This window comes from Lepidochelys kempii, chromosome 9 (assembly GCF_965140285.1).
Source record: "Lepidochelys kempii isolate rLepKem1 chromosome 9, rLepKem1.hap1, whole genome shotgun sequence".
Lineage (NCBI taxonomy): Eukaryota > Metazoa > Chordata > Testudines > Cheloniidae > Lepidochelys > Lepidochelys kempii.
Window position 1 is genome coordinate 65303556 of NC_136388.1, and position 17951 is coordinate 65321506.

The 17951-nt window shown below is 45.1% G+C and overlaps 1 protein-coding gene across 8 annotated transcripts in view; it reads left to right on the plus strand.

The window, feature by feature from the left end:
- Positions 1-3306: 3306 nt before the first annotated feature.
- Positions 3307-17951, plus strand: part of PCDH19 (protocadherin 19) — a 113192-nt gene continuing 98547 nt past the window's right edge. For 6 of the 8 annotated variants that reach the window (XR_012160921.2, XM_073360845.2, XM_073360846.2 and 3 more), the window contains exons 1-3: positions 3307-5500; positions 8038-8079; positions 8834-9161. Coding sequence is in view for 7 of the 8 variants with exons in the window: in XM_073360845.2 (XP_073216946.1) it covers positions 3366-5500; positions 8038-8079; positions 8834-9161 (2505 nt within the window). In the remaining variant the exon portion in view is untranslated. The remainder of the gene's footprint in view (positions 5501-8037; positions 8080-8833; positions 9162-17951) is intronic. The other 2 variants (XM_073360847.2, XM_073360848.2) reach the window with 1 other exon arrangement.

Sequence of the window (17951 nt, forward strand, 5' to 3'; positions counted from 1 at the left end):
GACATAGGATGTTGCCATGTTACCTTCCTCAGTATTTATCCTCTGCATTTCTGAGATATGTTTACAAAATTAACACCCAGCATAAAATGTTGTCAACTGTATAGTCAGGTTGCATACCTTTTTTTCCTATGTTGGAAGTCCTTGACAACTAAAATATTAATAGAGCCTCATCCAATGCCCTAAAGTCAATGAAAAGACCCCTATTGACTTCAGTTGGGATGATTTAGGCCCTCAGCATTATGCTATCCTACAGCTTTTCCAAGTTTACTGTCCTACTGATATTCTTTGCCTTAATTTTATATACAGTAAGTTTCAATGTGAACCCCTTAGTATATTATTCAAATAAAAGGTGTCCAACCCAATAAAAATCTGACAAGTGCTTTTGGCATACATAATATTTTTTAAGTATACCTTAAGAAGGGCACTGGATCGGGCCCTACATGTTAGAAGTAGACGGTAATGGTTGTAGCAAATATTATGAATCCATTTCACTTTCATTAATCTCAGTGAAAGTGTAATCATCAACATTATGACTCTATCAATATTGTCACAGTGGCTAATTATTAGTTTACTCACCTGCTCTGAATTTACAAGTACAGGAGCTCATGGTATGAGTCCCTTTAAACTTTTATCACTGATACCTTTTACAAGATATTCATTGCTCCCATAAACAGTTCATTTTAAATAGTTGACAGGGAACCTTTAGACAAAGATGTGCTGAACTCCCCCACCTGTGCTTACCACATTGAGGCTAAATCCAGACCTTTCATTCAATGTGGAACATTCCTGCAGGAAGGGGCTGATGAAATCAGTAATTAAGGGGCCTACTCTTGCTGTTTCAAAATTCCCTTTTGACTTTTTCTTGAATACAGACTGCATGCTTGGACTTTAAATATAAACATAAAACCAATACATTGGCTGGGTTTTGGTAGGTTCAATCAACCAACCAAAAAAAAAAAAAAAAATAGAAACACAGACAGATTCTTGTTCTCTGACTCAACTCCCAGCCTACACTATTTAATTTACAAGCCTACTTGTCAGTTTCATTGATTAAAGATTCAGTCTGTTGGAAAGCTAGTCATGGAAGAGTTTAAACACCCCTCCTTTCCATTCATCAGTGACCCTAATTGTGAGGCAGAGACAATGCAAGAAAAGGCCTTCTCCTGACAGTGTAACATTCATTATGGCTAGTTGATCTCAATTCCATGCACATTCCCATGTTTTTGGATTAAAGCAGATTTTTTTCTTGTTGTGCAAGACAATATTTGATGTGTTGATGTGATGAATGATGCGTCAAAGCCAATGGCAACACAAGAGATCTTGTATCATATGTTAAGTTATATTTGTATTCACCACTTTTAGCCTTTTTTGGGTGACTTTTTTTTTAAATGAAAAGGTAATGTGTTCCAGTAATATCAACGAGAAACAAACGATGGGGCAAACATGATTTTCCCCCTTCAAAAGTTAAAATGCATGATTGCAGCCAATATCCTAGATGAGCAAAGCCAGAGCTCAAACACTGCGGGTGGCTCCGCTATTTAAAGAGGAAAAAGCCTTGCTGTGTTTTGCCTCCAGCTTGTTGCCAAACGCCTCATAATATTAAAGGTGCATTTCAAAGTCGGGGGCTGCAGGGGGAAGAGAAGGAACCGTCCCATCATTTAAATCCATTGGCAACCAGACAAAACACATATTGACAGATAAAGCCCTGGTCGTTTTCATGAAAGGGACTGAAAGCGACAAGGAAACAGCCGGATCCTCTCTGCATCCCTGGCCCCGAAGGAAGCTGCGAAGGTCTCCAACTGCCCTGCTCGCTCTTTGGTACCACTCTGTAAGTTTCTCCAGCGGGCTCCCTCCCCTTGCTCCGCTTTGGCCCCGCCCCTGGGCCAGGAACGCGGTTCCACGGCCGCTGATTGGCTGCAGCCCGGCGTAGCTCAGGTCCGGAGCCGCGCTCTCTCTCCAGACGGTGTGGTGGCCAGGAGTTTGCAGCAGCAGCAGCCGCAGCGGCGGCGAGCGAGGTGGAGACGGGGCAGTGGGGAAGCCAAGCCGCCCAGCGCTCGGGCACACGCGTGGCACCGCTGGGGTGGGCTTGCACCAGCACCCCCGCCGCCAGCCCTGCAGCAGCTGCGGCTCCTGAGGATTTGGGAGGCTCGGATTTGCTGAAGAATTTAAATATAAAAAAGCTCCTCACTCGTCCACGGCGTCATTTCTGCCGGCTGGGCACACGCGCGCAGCCAGCCAAGCCCGGCGCCCGCCTCGCGCTGTTTCCCCGGCGCGTGTCCAGCCACGATTCAGGGACTATGAGCCTGGAAGTGAAACTTTCCTGGAGCGAGCTTTATTTCCCCTGCCCATTCGCAAACCCGATGAATGCGAGATAATAATGGAGAGGAAAAAGGCGAAGGCTGTCTCCGAGCTCAGCACGCCAGCGCTCTGATTCACCGCGGAGCAGCCCGCCCCTGCTGTGAGCGCCTCGGGCTTTGCCTAGCCAACCTATTGCTCCTACTTTCCCCGGGCGAGCCGAAGGAAGAGGAGGAGAGGTGGGGCTGCTGTGCAAACTGCTGTAAGAACTTGCGTGGCGGATACGGTGTAACTGACTAGCTCGGGTTTCCAAAGGCGAGCGTGACTTTCCACTGCTAACTGTATGACTCTCCGAGATGACACAGCCTTCCCCATCTCCAGCCCAGGGAAGTGGCTCCGCGGTAGGGCCCTGAGGAACCCCCCAAAACCCGACCCCCCAGTAGCATCTTATTTTGCAGACGTTCCCCTCCCCCGTCTTTCCAGTCTGTGACTTATGATCGGATAAGGCTTCCCCCACCCCTGCTCGTTTGCAGCCGCACTTTCACACCAGCCGCTGTTTCGGTGTCTGGTTGCTTTTTTTTTTTTTAAATAGGGTTTTATTTTTAATGCAGTAACCACGAGGATGTGTTTAAAGTGTGCCTGGTCTCTGCAGTGAGGTCTGTGCTATTTTTTTTTTCGGGAGGGGGGAGATATTGCGCATGCCAGGTGCAAATAAATCCAGATCCCCTCATATATTGACTGCTCTGTGATTTTTTTTTTAATCTCTCTATAAAATACAATTTTTCTATAACTTTTAACCTGCATGCACCTCGATGGGCGGAAAGCGCAGCTGATTTTACTGGGATGGTCGATGCTAACTTTGATAAAGAGGTGACTGCCGGGGCAAGCAGACGAGCTGATCGTCTCTAGGCTCGAGACGATTTCTGCCTCTGATTTTACCCTATTTTAAAACACAACACACCCCACCCCGGTTCCCCCAGACAGCCAAGCACCAAAAGACCCCCGCCCCCGCCGGGCGATCAACAGGCAGCCAGGAGGGGAGAGGGGCGCCAGGTGTGCGGAACCGGGAGATGGATATTCTCCCCGTCCTGCTCGCCTTGCTGTGGTCCGGGGCAGGAGCCCTGATCAACCTGAAGTACTCGGTGGACGAGGAGCAGCGCGCCGGCACGGTGATCGCGAACATCGGCAAGGACGCCCGGGAGGCCGGCTTCGTGCTGGACCCCCGCCAGCCCGCCGCCTTCCGGGTGGTCTCCAACTCGGCCCCGCACCTGGTGGACATCAGCCCGGGCTCGGGCTTGCTGGTGACCAAGCAGAAGATCGACCGGGACCTGCTGTGCCGCCAGAGCCCCAAGTGCGTGATCTCGCTGGAGGTGATGTCCAGCTCCATGGAGATCTGCGTGATCAAGCTGGAGATCAAGGACCTGAACGACAACGCGCCCAGCTTCCCCACCGACCAGATCGAGCTGGAGATCTCGGAGACGGCCAGCCCGGGCACGCGGGTGCCGCTGGAGAGCGCCTACGACCCGGACTCGGGCAGCTTCGGGGTGCAGAGCTACGAGCTCACCCCCAACGACCTCTTCGGGCTGGAGACCAAGACGCGCGGCGACGGCTCCCGCTTCGCCGAGCTGGTGGTGGGGCGCAGCCTGGACCGCGAGACGCAGTCCCACTACAGCTACCTGCTCACGGCGCTGGACGGCGGCCACCCGCCCAACTTCGGCACGGTGGAGCTCAGCGTCCGGGTCATCGACTCCAACGACAACAACCCGCTCTTCGAGGAGCCGGCCTACGCTGTCAGCGTGGCCGAGAACGCGCCGCCCGGCACGCCCCTGCTCCGCCTCAACGCCTCCGACCCCGACGAGGGCACCAACGGGCAGGTGCTCTACTCCTTCCACAGCTACGTGTCCGAGCGGGCCCGCCAGCTCTTCCACCTGGACCCGCAGAGCGGCCTGCTCAGCGTCAGCGGCCCCCTGGACTACGAGGAGGGCCACAGCTACGAGCTGGACGTGCAGGCCAAGGACCTGGGGCCCAACTCCATCCCGGCCCACTGCAAGGTGACGGTCAGCGTGCAGGACGCCAACGACAACCCGCCCCTCATCAACCTGCTCTCGGTCAACAGCGAGCTGGTGGAGGTGAGCGAGAGCGCGCCGCCCGGCTACGTCATCGCCCTGGTGCGGGTCTCCGACCGCGACTCCGGGGCCAACGGGCGGGTGCAATGCAAGCTGCTGGGCAGCGTGCCCTTCCGCCTGCAGGAGTACGAGAGCTTCTCCACCATCCTGGTGGATGGGCGGCTGGACCGGGAGCAGAGGGACCAGTACAACCTCACCATCCAGGCCCGGGACAACGGGGTGCCCTCTCTGCAGGCCACCAAGTCCTTCACCGTCAAGATCACCGACGAGAACGACAACCATCCCCACTTCTCCAAGCCCTACTACCAGGTCATCGTGCAGGAGAACAACACCCCTGGGGCCTACCTCCTCTCCGTCTCCGCCAGGGACCCTGACCTGGGCCTAAATGGCAGCGTCTCCTATCAGATCGTGCCCTCCCAAGTCAGGGACATGCCCGTCTTCACCTACGTCTCCATCAACCCCAACTCTGGGGACATCTATGCCTTGAGGTCCTTCAATCACGAGCAGACCAAGGCTTTCGAGTTCAAGGTCTTGGCCAAAGATGGGGGCAACCCGTCCCTGCAGAGCAATGCCACCGTCAGAGTGATCGTCCTGGATGTCAACGACAACACCCCTGTGATAACTGCCCCACCTCTGGTCAATGGGACTGCAGAAGTGTACATTCCTAGGAACGCTGGGGTTGGTTACTTAGTGACAGTGATCAAGGCAGATGACTATGATGAGGGGGAGAATGGAAGACTATCCTATGAAATGGCAGATGGGGATAGAGGGTTTTTTGAAATAGATCAGCTCAATGGAGAGATAAGGACCACCAGAGCATTCGGGGAGAATGCAAAGACTACTTACGAGCTGATCGTGGTGGCGCATGATCATGGAAAAACATCGCTCTCAGCTTCTGCCTTGATTTTGATATACCTATCTCCAGCTCTCGATGCCCAGGAATCCATAGGATCTGTTAACTTGTCACTGATTTTCATTATTGCCCTGGGTTCTATTGCTGCCATTCTTTTTGTCACCATGATCTTTGTGGCAGTCAAGTGTAAAAGGGATAACAAGGAAATAAGGACCTACAACTGCAGGTAACGTGAACTTGTTTCTTTGTACCATGCAATATGTGCTTTGATTTGTCAATCTAAATTACTTTTCCATTTGTTTTAAACCCACAGGTGTATTGCACACTTTTTAGGAGCAAAAATGAGGGTTCATGATATTATGTTGCTTTTAAGAAAATTTCCATAAACTTTTTTTTTTAAATTACTCTGGGAGAAGTGGTTTTGAAAAGAATATTCCAGTCTGAATAAGTGTGTTTTGACAATCTGTCCTAATATACATTTTCTTATGCATTCTGTAGCAGAACAAACCAATCTGTCTTAAATCAGCATAGCTATTTCCTGTGTGCTCAGGGGGAAAAATCAGATCGAATTGTTACCAAAAGAGGAGAGAGCCCCTGATTTTAGATTTCAGGAGAGAACTATGTTTTATATAGTTGCACTCACTCCTGGGTGAGCAGTACCATCCTGGTTGTAAAGCAAGGTTGGATTTTTGAAGCATTGAACAGCTGAAAAGGAACAAGCCTAACGTGGGGAGAGTTGTAGGTGCTCACAGCACTGAGTCCACACATAGGATAGCAAGTCCATGCCTACAGTAGTAGTTGGTATTGGTGGGCTTTGCTTTAAGGTTCATCTGCATGATGTTTGGATCCTGTCCCCACCAGAGGATGTCACTATGGGCATTTTTTATGTGTTGGTTTTCTCCAGGAGTGGTGGATATAAAAAAAGTGGAAGCTGGGAGAACACACTATGAAAGAAATCAGGGTTCAGCTAGAATTCACGAAGTGGAGCAATGCCCTTAAAGCCCTTTCTTTCCATATAAAAGAACTATTGTGCATGGGTGTTGCAGGATGCAGCTCTTACAAGCAAAAATAAATCCAAAAGAATAGGGGGGAAAAGAGTCATTTCCTTGAATAAACCCAATTCCTTGTGAAAATATAACGGTTGATTTAGTTCTTATCAGTTGTTTTAATGATCATATTTACAACTCTGCATGATTTTGCAATGCATGATCACAAGTCCAAAATGGGGAATGGTAGGTCATCTCTGCATCTGAAACCTTAGCTGCTATGAAAGCCTAATATCTGAAATTGTGTTCCCTGAATATGTAACAGCCAAGCGATTATTGTTTCTTTTACTATTCTCTGTGTTACACAAGTTAGTAGACAAATGCTAACCACACATGAATATCAATCAGATGCCATAAAGGAGCAGCTGCAATGCCTCATAAATGGTTTAATCCTGTTACTAGTGCACTAGCCATGACTTCTTCTTTCCTTCAGCACTGAATCTTTCAGATGGAAGGAATGGAAATTAATTTTGATCTACCTTTGTAACATAATGATTGCCTGTGGCAATTTTATAGTGCAGAAGAATGTGCAGTCTTTAAAGTTTTATTTACAGAGATATAATAACGGAGAGTTCAGTTTTTATATCCCATTTTCACAACATAAAGCATGTTTATAAGCCCTTTTGCTGGATGGGGAAAAATCATCTACAAATAAAGCACTGTATGTGCTATATTATGGGATGCCTAGCTTTAAATGAGAGCTAATATACCAGATTTCTTGCCAGTTTGGTCCATTAAACAAGAATAGGATCTGACTGTCTAAAATCAAATCGTGGTGAAGCCTCTAACAACTTCAAACAAAGAACCAGGAGGCTTAATGTGTGTTAGGGATTAATGAAGTGCAGTTTAATTAAATAATTGGTCAATAGAGAAAGGACATCAGAATGAATGCTGTGAGAATTGGACTCTGGCATTGCCAAACTTAAACATTGAGGTAAACAAAACAATTAAAGCTCTGTCAAGTGTTGTTAGACTAGCCTGCATGCCTACAGATCTTTTGCGCAACAAAAATCTCCTGAATTCCTTTATTTTATTGACAAGCACAATGGAATGATCATTCTATTAGCAGCGTAAATCTGATCAAGTGAAGTCAGCTGCAGAGGCGCAAAGAAGTACTGTATAGGCTTAGATGTGGTTTTGATCATCATGTGTCCCATATGTGCATTTTGTATGTCTGTTTAGATTTGTCTTTTCTTTTCTTATTTTTTCAAGGTGCCTATCAACATCTGCAGGAGGTTTTTCATAAAATTAGTTCATTTATGAGGCGTATGAGAGAGCTAGCTGTTTTGATGGGTTTTTTTTCCGGCTCAGGCAATTAGCTTTGTAGAGCAAGAATGCTTGTACAATATTTACCTTTCTAGATAAACCTGTGTTTCTTATTCTTGCTGTTATCTCCTTAATTGCAATTATTGGATTCAAAAAAACCCACCTTTATCATAATTTGAAAAGTAACAAACTCCATACTTTTGAATGTATATTTCTGGCTATGGTAATAGTTTAACATAATTCCTTTGAGAAGTATTGTTATGTCTGGCATCTTGTATGCATATCTATATCTATCTGTGTGGCATTGATAATGATACACGGTCCTCTGGGTCAAAAAAGAACCACAGTTACTTCAATCTAAATGTACAGGGATAATGCCGAGTGCAATTATGTTTTTAATTATTTTTTCCAGTAGCTTAATGGTAACTTTCTTCCTTTGGTATTTTTTAAGAGAGAAAGACACACATCCTGCATCAGTTCGTTCTTTCAGCAGGTACGAAGCAAAGGGGAAAGACAGGCATAGAAAAACAAGCTGATGTAAGAAAAGGTCAGAAGAATAGTTTCTCTTTGAAAACATCATTTTTGCTCTTCAGTTTCTAGAAGAAAAACATTTCCAAGGAAGTGGGGAGGGGTATTGGGGGGAGGGGAGAAGAAAGGTTCCAGAGAAGATTTAAAGTTATCAAATGGTACCATGAAAGAGCTGAAATAAAAGCAACCTGGAAACATTTTGTTATGCAAACAGCCTTTGGAGTATGGTGGGATAAGTGTGCAAGATAAGAATATTGTGGAATTTGCTGTATTTACTGCTAGGGGAGAAGATCTGGAGAAAAACCTCTGGTCATGCTGATTTTTGATTTACATGAACTAAACACTTTAAAAATCCTTATTACACATGGAAATTAATTCAGGTACTCTTTTCAGTTCATGGACCTTAACATCTCCATTTTTTCTTTTCTGCAGGCTGAACTTTATTCCTGGTAACTAAATATCAGCAATTATAAACACCAAACAAAACACGGAGGAAATGTTCCCTTCCCTTTCTTTTTGTGTGTTACTTGTAAACTTTATACATATGAAAATAAGCTAAAGATCATATATTGCCTCAGGATTCAAAACATGACATAAGGTGCATGAATAAGAAGTCTGTGTTGAGATGGGGCTAAGCCCTCTGGGTTTCTTAATAATTATTGAGCCGGGCACAGTTCAGGATTCTATTAGATACTCATTTTGCTTCTTCTGTCCCACAGAATTGCAGAGTACTCTTATGGGCATCAAAAGAAATCAAGCAAGAAGAAAAAAATCAGCAAGAATGATATCCGTCTGGTACCACGGGATGTAGAGGAGACAGATAAAATGAATGTGGTGAGCTGCTCCTCCCTTACTTCATCTCTCAACTATTTTGACTATCATCAGCAGACCTTGCCACTGGGCTGCCGCAGATCTGAAAGTACCTTCCTCAATGTGGAGAATCAGAATACTAGAAACACAGGCTCCAACCACGTTTATCATCACACCTTCACCGGGCAGAGTCCCCAGCAACCGGATCTGATCATCAATGGAATGCCATTGCCAGAGGTGAGTGTGGCCAGAACTTTTACAGAGTTTGTGAGGCTGAATCTAAACAGTTTGAGAACCTCCCTAGCAGCAAATGAAAGTTTGGTGTATAGAACTTAGTGTGTCAAGGCAATGTGTCTTGTTGCAAGTCATGCCTCCAGACTTTATAGTATCTGCTTCCAGAAGGAGGCAGATATTCATGTAAATATATGTACATATAATGCATTTTAATTTTTGCAGGTATTATACTCCACGCATCTGTTGGTGTTGTCATTGTCGTCTCTGGGCTTTAAGCACTGCGAAAGCCACTGCTTGAACACAGAGATCAACAGTATTTAATGCATGCTCTACATGGATGCTCAGATACCATGATGATGAGCATAGTATAAATACCTAGCAGTTAAGTTAAGAGTTGGATGTAAAAGTCTGAAGTCACTTAAATCTTTCTAATGGAAGAATCGGCCACTGTAATAATCACTGACTTCAAATATGGGCACAATCCTGCAACTCTTACTTCTGTGAGTAATTCTTACTCACCACATGTCGTCCCAGTTAAGTCAGCAGGGCTGCTAATGCAAGTAATGACGGCAGGGTCAAGCCCATGCTGTACTAATAGTGTTGGTGGAGTGGTCCCCCCCCCCCCATGCTAATTTCATACATTTTAGCTTTAATGGGATGACTCTTGAGGAAACATCAGTTAGGTCAATAGTTAAATTCTTAAGTTGGTCTTTGAAGGTTTTTTAAATTTTTATTTGTGGCCATTGATATGATAGTAGGAATACACAGTGCTTCAGGGTTTTCACTTTAAATTAGGCAGCTGAAGTTCTAACATCTCCCATATTGTCGCCTCACTATTTGGTGTGAGTGAGTGGTGATCATTGAAATAGGTGATGGATGGTGTCTTCCTAAATATGAAGAAATGAGGTGGAGTGTCTGTGGCCCTGGTCGCACTCACTGACTTCCTCTAATTCCATCAGGTGTTTTCTGTACATCATGGGCATTGTTTACTGTTGCTTGTTTGTTTCTCTTTGAATTGTTATTTGGTATTAAACAAAACAATCAAAGGTTTGTCATGTTTCCTACTTTAAACAGAATAACAAAGCTGAAAAAGTAGCTAAAATATTTATGGCCTACTTTAATCTGCTCTCAGTACACCAGTGTAAATGCAAAATGAGTCCACTGAAGACAGTGGAGGTGCTCCAGATTTATACCTTTTTGTCTACCCAGTGATTAAACACCCAGGCCTGGCATGCGTCAGCTGACTTGGGATCACAGGACGCGAACTACAAGGCCGTAAAATTGCGGTGTGGCTGTTTAGGCTTGGGCTGGAGCCTGGGTGCTGGGACTCTCCACCCTCATGGGGTCCTAGAGTTCAGGCTCCAGCCCAAGCCCGAACAACTACACTGCAATTTTTACAGCCCGATGAGCCCAAGTCATCTGACCTGGGCCAGCCGCAGGCGTCTAATTGCTGTGTAGATACACACTAAGAGTACAGTTTTGCCCTTAGTGTCTGGTTGCAGGCCTGTTTTAAAGCAGTTGGTGTCTGTGGGCCTGATCTTGCAGTCCTTATGTTGTCAAAATTCCCACTGAATTCACTGTTTGTAGTGTCATTAGACACTGTGTTGGTCCCAGGATATTAGAAAAACAAGGTGGATGAGGTAATATCTTTTGTTGGAGCACCTTCCGTCGGTGAGAGAGACAAGCTTTCGAGCCACACACAGTTCAAGGTTTGGGAAAGGTATTCAAAAGTGTATCGCCTAAATACAAGGTGGAACAGGTTATTTAGCATAAGTAGTGAAAGCACATTTTAAGGGTCCATTCAAAGTGAAGTGGCCCATTAGTACTTCTGCAGTCACAGGACAAAAAAGGTGGGGTTAGTGAGTTAGATGGTTGTATTTAAGCCATAAATCCAGTTTCTCTATTAAGACCATGATATTTAGTGTCTAGCAAGTTATGAACTTAAGCTCCCCAGCTTGTCTTTTGAAAGTGTTGTGCAGCTTTCTTTTGAAGACGAGGACTGAGAGGTCAGATGTGGAATGAATGTGTTTTGAAAAATGTTTACCCTCAGGTTATATGGTGTTCTTGTCTTTTATTATTTTTCTGTGTGAGTTCATTCGAGAGCACAGTGATTGTCTGGTTTCACTCCCAGGGTTGCTATGGAGGCATTTAGTGCATTGGATGAGGTACACCACACCTTGTGATAGGTATGTGTAGAACCTATGGCTCTTGAAAGATATGTTGTGTGGGGTATTGATCATTGTGGCAGTGGAGCTATGTCTGTAGGTTTTGCATGGGAGGGTCTGGTGCTGCTTTCAGTTGTTGGGTCCTGGTCTGCTGGGAGCTTGCTTCTGTTGAGCTAGGTGAGGTTTGAGGGTTGTTTGAAGACCAGAAGAATTCACTAGTATTTTAGCCTCCATAAGTACTGCATAATTAGGTCCTTTAAAGGGTAATTTTTGGTGGTCCCTGAATAGGGATATAAGCCTTTGTTCTTGAATTGTTATGGCGTCCCTAGGTAAAATCCAGGGGTAGAGTTTTAAAGGAGGGATTTAGTTTGTAATTAAAAGGTGACTCTCTTAGTTTCTAGGTCTTTGAGATATCATCTGCTTTTACCCCCCTTGCATTTCACATCTGTCCTGCCATAGCAGCTCCAGACTTTTACATGTCATCTTACAGTTTTGCCTTTTTCAAGGTTACCCACTTAGATGCACTGAGACAACTTCTGCATCAGTGCACAAGCACACGGAGCCAGTACTGAATATAAACAGCCTGTAGCTGCCAGGAGTGAGAGAGTGTCTAAATGCAATTAGGAGGGCATGGCTGAAGTAATAGAGCACTGTTACAGAGAATGAAAGTTCAGCTTAACCTCTGGTATAAAAGCTGTAATCAGGCGTCTTGGCTGTACCTGAATATTGACCTGTATATAATAACTTGTATAATTTACTGTATAGGCCAGGTCTACACTAGGAAATTAGGTTTGTATAGCTGTGTTGCTCAGGGGTGTGGCTTTTTCACACCCATGGGTGATGCAGTTAAACAGACCTAACCCGCAGTGTAGAAAGTGCTGAGTTGACCGGAGAATCTCCCATTGGCCTAGCTGCCACCTCTCGCGGAGTCGAAGTACCTACGCTGCTGGCAGAAGCTCTCCCATGGACCTAGGTAGCATCTTCACTGAAGCGCTACAGTGGCACAGTTGTAGCTGCTGCATCAATTTAAGTGTAGATCTGCCTAGATACAGACCTGAGGCAGAACCCCTGATCCAAATGCCCTCATACTTGAGGAGAGTTTGGATCAGTATCTAGATCTGAATTCTTTGGCTCAGGCCTTTCTTTAATTAATTACATATGCTAGGGAAATTGATCATGCAGCCATCTTTGAACCCTAAACTCAGGTGGGCTTGAGAAAAGGTGAAGAATTCCAGAATTTGTTAATATTAGGGTCCCATCAAGATTCAGGCTCATCTGAGCACTGCATAGAATAATATTTGAGGGGTGGAGTGTTCCGAGAGTTCAGATCACACTTTCTTTCAAGATTGTGGGTAAGCAAAGGCTTTTTGTGTTCTGGGGGCAGTGTCCTATGAATAATTCCTGCCTTTATGGGTGGGAAAATGGTATCATTTGGAGGAGGGTCTCAGAAGTGTTATTGGCGGCTGCTGCTGCTGCCTATCAAAAGGCATTGGTATTCCAGAGCACTGTAGGAGCCTCCTATGCAGTTTCTACATATAGGGCAGTTGAGCAACATTGTGAGTGCTCTGAGGTCATGATTCAGTATTACAGACTAAATTCAATCATAAAATCCATCACACATTGGTATTAACTAGAATTGTCTGTGGGTAGCTGGAGGTCTGCAGTATTGGGGAAGAGGAAAAGATCAGGGGAGACATCATAGCACAGCTGATAAAGTTAGTAGACATACTCAGCCAGAATACATTTATGTTCAAATTTCTCCCTGGTGCAGCTGCATTACAGTTAAGCTTTGGATCCAGCTGGGTGTGAATCTCCCTGAAGAAGCCTCAACTCTATTAACTCTGTTTTTTTTCTATTAGGGAGGCAGGACACTGGCACAAGGGAAAGGCATTTCCCTACATTTCTCGTCTTTAACTTGAGTCCCTCTGTCACTTCTTATAAGCTTAATATATTAGAAGGCACTGAAACATGGAGTGTTGAAATGAATTTATTGTATTAACAAATTAAATGTTTCTCTACCCCACTTCAGTGTCAGCTTAAAATGTAGTATGCCAGCAGTTAAACTAGAACTGCACAAGGGGCAGTTACAAGATTTTCACAGTTTTATTAAGAGTACAAGCAGTTCTCTCACTGGGTGAGTTCAGAAAGTCTCATCCAAAGCCTGTTGAAATAAATGGGAGACTTTCCATTGACTTCACTGGTTTTTGTGTCAGGCCTTGCACAAATCCAGCTCTGAGAATGTCTCTCCACCAAGGCGTTGTCTGTTTTGTTTGTGTCCTAATTTATATCCCTTGAGGAGAGGAATTGGACGAACACTCCTTGCACCTCAGTTGCAATGCTGGAGGTGTTGAATGTTCTCTCCACTGCATGCCATGCCTTCGTATGAAATGAAGGATTAGGAGTGTTCAGCCCCTGAGAGATCTGGCTGGGATCTCTAAGGGCTTTTAAAATCCCTTCAGAATGCTAGATCCAAATGATCCCCCTGCCACGTGATGCTGAGGGGAGCAAGACCAGAGAAAACCCACAGAAATATTGTCATCCACTAAGAAGGGCAAGTGGATATGTGGTAGCATCCCTGTAGCATGTATCCTCCCCCTTACAAGAATTGTGTGTAAACTGGTCTCTGTGAGTGGGAGGCTGAAGCCAGCCAAGATGGGAGTAGAGTTGGAGAGCAGCTGTGCTACATGATATGCTCCCAAGAGAATGCGGACTAATATGTGGCAGACTGCTGGCTTAATGCTGATACTGTTTGCATTAATTCCCTCCCTCTGCTCTGCTCCTTGGGAGTAGTGGAGGGCCAGGAGAACATAGTGGGTGGAAGCACCACCATGTAAAGTCAGGCTGCCAGTTATTTACAGATGGGAAGAGGGTAGCACAGTGTAAAGGGAAATTGAGTCAGTGCATCTAATTGAGGAATCATGAATTTGGGCCATGGATCCCTGGCCTTCTGGCCTTTGATGGGCACATTCCCTGTCTTGGTCACACTGCTGTTGATTGCAAAATCTGTGGAGGGAGGATCATAGACGTGAGAGATGGAAAAGACCTTTTCAGTCATCTAAGTCATCTCTCTGCCAGTGCAGGATGCCTCAGACTTGGCAGCTACATCAGAACTGCAGGGATCTTTGATTTGTTCCCCTCTTCATATTTTCACACAGGAGTACAGCCCCGGGGCCTTCCTGGGCAAGGAGAACCAGTTCAGGTGAAAAAAGAGCTTACCAAGGATACTCTGTACACTACTCCATACTGATCCTTAAATGAAATCTACTTTGAAGCTTGAACAAAGTAGGAAACTGGGTTTAAGAACCATAACGTTCTTTTTCAAAATAGTACCAACCAGGCTGTTGTTATGGGGAGGCTGTTGTGCTATTTCTGACCCAGCTGGCACCAGGAATTACTTTAAATCTGGAAGACCCAAGAGTTTCAGCTGAAAATCCAAACTTTTGGGTGCTTGTGCAAATGGAGCCTCCAAACATTGGGAGCTCATCCATCACTAGCGCCCAGATTGCACAGTGATGAGCTCTTTACAAATGCCCAACATAGAGAGAAGTTGCACAAAAGGATATTCCAGAACTGTTCAGAGTCTGTGGAGAAGCAACCTGTTACCAGATCCCAGCTTTCTCTTACTACTTAATCTGAGTCCATGCTCTTCTCTCCCCTTCAAGATCTGTGCTTCTAAAAGATAAATAGGTCATTGACCCTGGCCCGAGCTTCTGTCCCCCTGCCCAGTCCAAAACATGGTGGTTGACTTCCAGGGTGCTTCCAGCCTGGGTCTGCTAGGAAGATGACTGCAGGTCTCACTGCAGCAGTCTCCATGTAACTGCAATGGAACAGTTGCTGTTCCTCAGTGTCAGACTGTATTACATTAATAGGAGTTACAGTGCATTAGCAATTACGTGTTTACAAAGCATATTATTATAACACTTCCCGTTGCAGACCGTTTAGTAATTACGATTCTTACCCAGCCACCTAGATTTCAGACAACTGAATTGTAGCTGCTAGAGAAGGGCAAAACCTGCTATCCCATCCAGTCCATCTCCCAGTCAGTGCGGGATTGTTCCCTGCAGTATATTTACCAGGACTTTGTCCAGTTTAGTTTAAAATGTCTCAAGTGATGTGGTCTCTGCCATTTCCCTTGGGAGACTGTTACACAGTCTATTAGATTTTGGTGTCAGGGAGATTTTACTAATGTTTAGCCTACCTGTTACTTTCCATTTTTGTGCTGATGGGAAAGCACAACATCGGTTGACACAGGATACAATACAGAGGTAAACAAAGTAGCTTTATATGCCAGCTAGCATGAGATGTTTGCATCTGAAAAGTGACTGTCTCTAAAAACAACCATTTCCCTAGCAGAGGATGGGTTTGGATTGGCTTGATATATAGCTGGTCTTTAATGTGAGGCTCATTTACTTTAACAGTTAAGAACCTTGAAATAAAAGTCCCTGAGGACGAGTTGTTTGTGGAGACAAATGCTCTTCAGGAGACGCTTCATCTTTCTCTGCAGCATCGTTCAAATGGTGGCAGGTATCTGGGCTGCATACACAGTGTCTTGTTGCTTATAATTGAACTCACTTGTGCTCCCACCTTTTGTCCAATTGGTTTGGAGGGGATGAAGCATGTGTGTCTGCAGGGATTAGAATAAAGAACAGGAGTACTTGTGGCACCTTAGAGACTAACCAATTTATTTGAGCATAAGCTTTTGTGAGCTACAGCTCATTTCATCAGATGCATAAATTGGTTAGTCTCTAAGGTGCCACAAGTACTCCTTTTCTTTTCGCAAATACAGGCTAACACGGCTGCTACTCTGAAACCAGGGATTAGAATGTGTTTCTGAGAAAAAATATTAGAGACTGCTAGCCTAGAAAGGCTTTTTCTTTATTCTTTGGGCCAAATTGTTACTTCAGTCTGTGTCTGCCAGTAAAATTATTGTTAGAGGATCTGTGGGGTGGAATTCTTCCACTGTGACTTTTGACCCTAGTCTATTCCTGCCAACCCATCACTTCGCAGGCCCTCTTTTGTGGGGTTGAGGCAAGAGGGGACCTCAACCCCAGCCAGCACTGCTGTCAAGCACATTGATGGGGTGATTCCTCTGGGCTAGGGCCCGGCAACAGGTTCACATTTGTCCCCACGGGGTTAGACACCATTCCCCTATCTCATAAGGAAGTGCCTAATGTGTTACCTTTTTGGATCTGGTGTTTGAATCAGCAAGTTCCTGTGCTGGGCATCTGCTAAAAGTTGTGACAACTAAACAACCCTCATGTAGGTCCAAACTATGACACCTGGGAGGGGGTGAATTCCAGCCATCTGGTTGCTCAAAACCTAACCCTGAAGTTTTGCTGCAAGGAAGATGGAAAAATCCCAACCAGCCTCAGCCAATCTGGTGGTTTGGGGGAAAAATTCCTTTCCAATCCCAAAGGGCTGACTTGCGCATCCCACAGCGACCTAGATAAGGGAAGAAGGGTAGACCGACTTTTAGAAACCAGCAAACAGGAAGTGGCTTCAAGCACATGACTTGAAATCTCATGCCAAATCCTGCGAGATGTTATGGCACCAGATCCCGGGCCTGATCCCATGATACTTCAAGCCTATCTTGGAAGTCCTGTGGTGGCTGGAAATCTTGTGGGACCTGTCCTGTCCTTTTGCCCTCTCCCATCATGGGAGCCATCAAAACACTGCCCTCTCTAGGATCAGGGCCCTCTTCTGGTCACAAGCAGAGTTTGAAATAATTGTGAATTGGTGCCAATATCAAGGGTGAGTGAAAAGAGTCAGAGTTTGGCCCTTTATATTGAATTATTTACATTTGTTTTGCAGCAGGGGCACATGGGGTATTCTTTGGAAAAGATGTTTTCCAGCCAAAGGAAAACTACACCCATTTTGTGCCTCAGTTTCCTAAAGCTCACTGGGGATAAGTGGCCTTCTCCTTGGGGAACCTGGGGAAAAGTGAGCTGTCAAGGTTCCTTCCCCACTCTGAACTCTAGGGTACAGATGTGGGAACCTGCATGAAAACCTCCTAAGCTTACTTTTACCAGCTTAAGTTAAAACTTCCTTAAGGTACAAACTATTTTACCCTTTGCCCTTGGACTTCCACTGCCACCACCAAACGTTTATCTGGGTTTATTTATTAGGAAAACATTGTTTGGAAACGTCTTTCCCCCTCAAAATCTTCCCAACCCTTGCACCCCACTTCCTGGGGAAGGTTTGGTAAAAAGCCTCACCAATTTGCATAGGTGACCACAGACACAAAACCCTTGGATCCTAAGAACACTTAAAAAAAAAACATTCAGTTCTTACAAAAGAAGAATTTTAATAGGAGAAATAGTAAAAGAAAAAAACCTCTGTAAAATCAGGATGGTAAATACCTTACAGGGTAATTAGATTCAAAAGACAGAGAATCCCTCTAGGCAAAACCTTTAAGTTACAAAAAGGCACACAGATAGGAATATCCATTCTATTCAGCACAACTTAATTTCTCAGCCATTTAAACAAAACAAAATCTAACACATATCTAGCTAGATTACTTACTGAGTTCTAAGACTCCATTCCTGTTCTGTCCCCGGCAAAAGCATCACACAGACAGACCCTTTGTTTTTCTCCCTCCTCCCAGCTTTTGAAAGTATCTTGTCTCCTC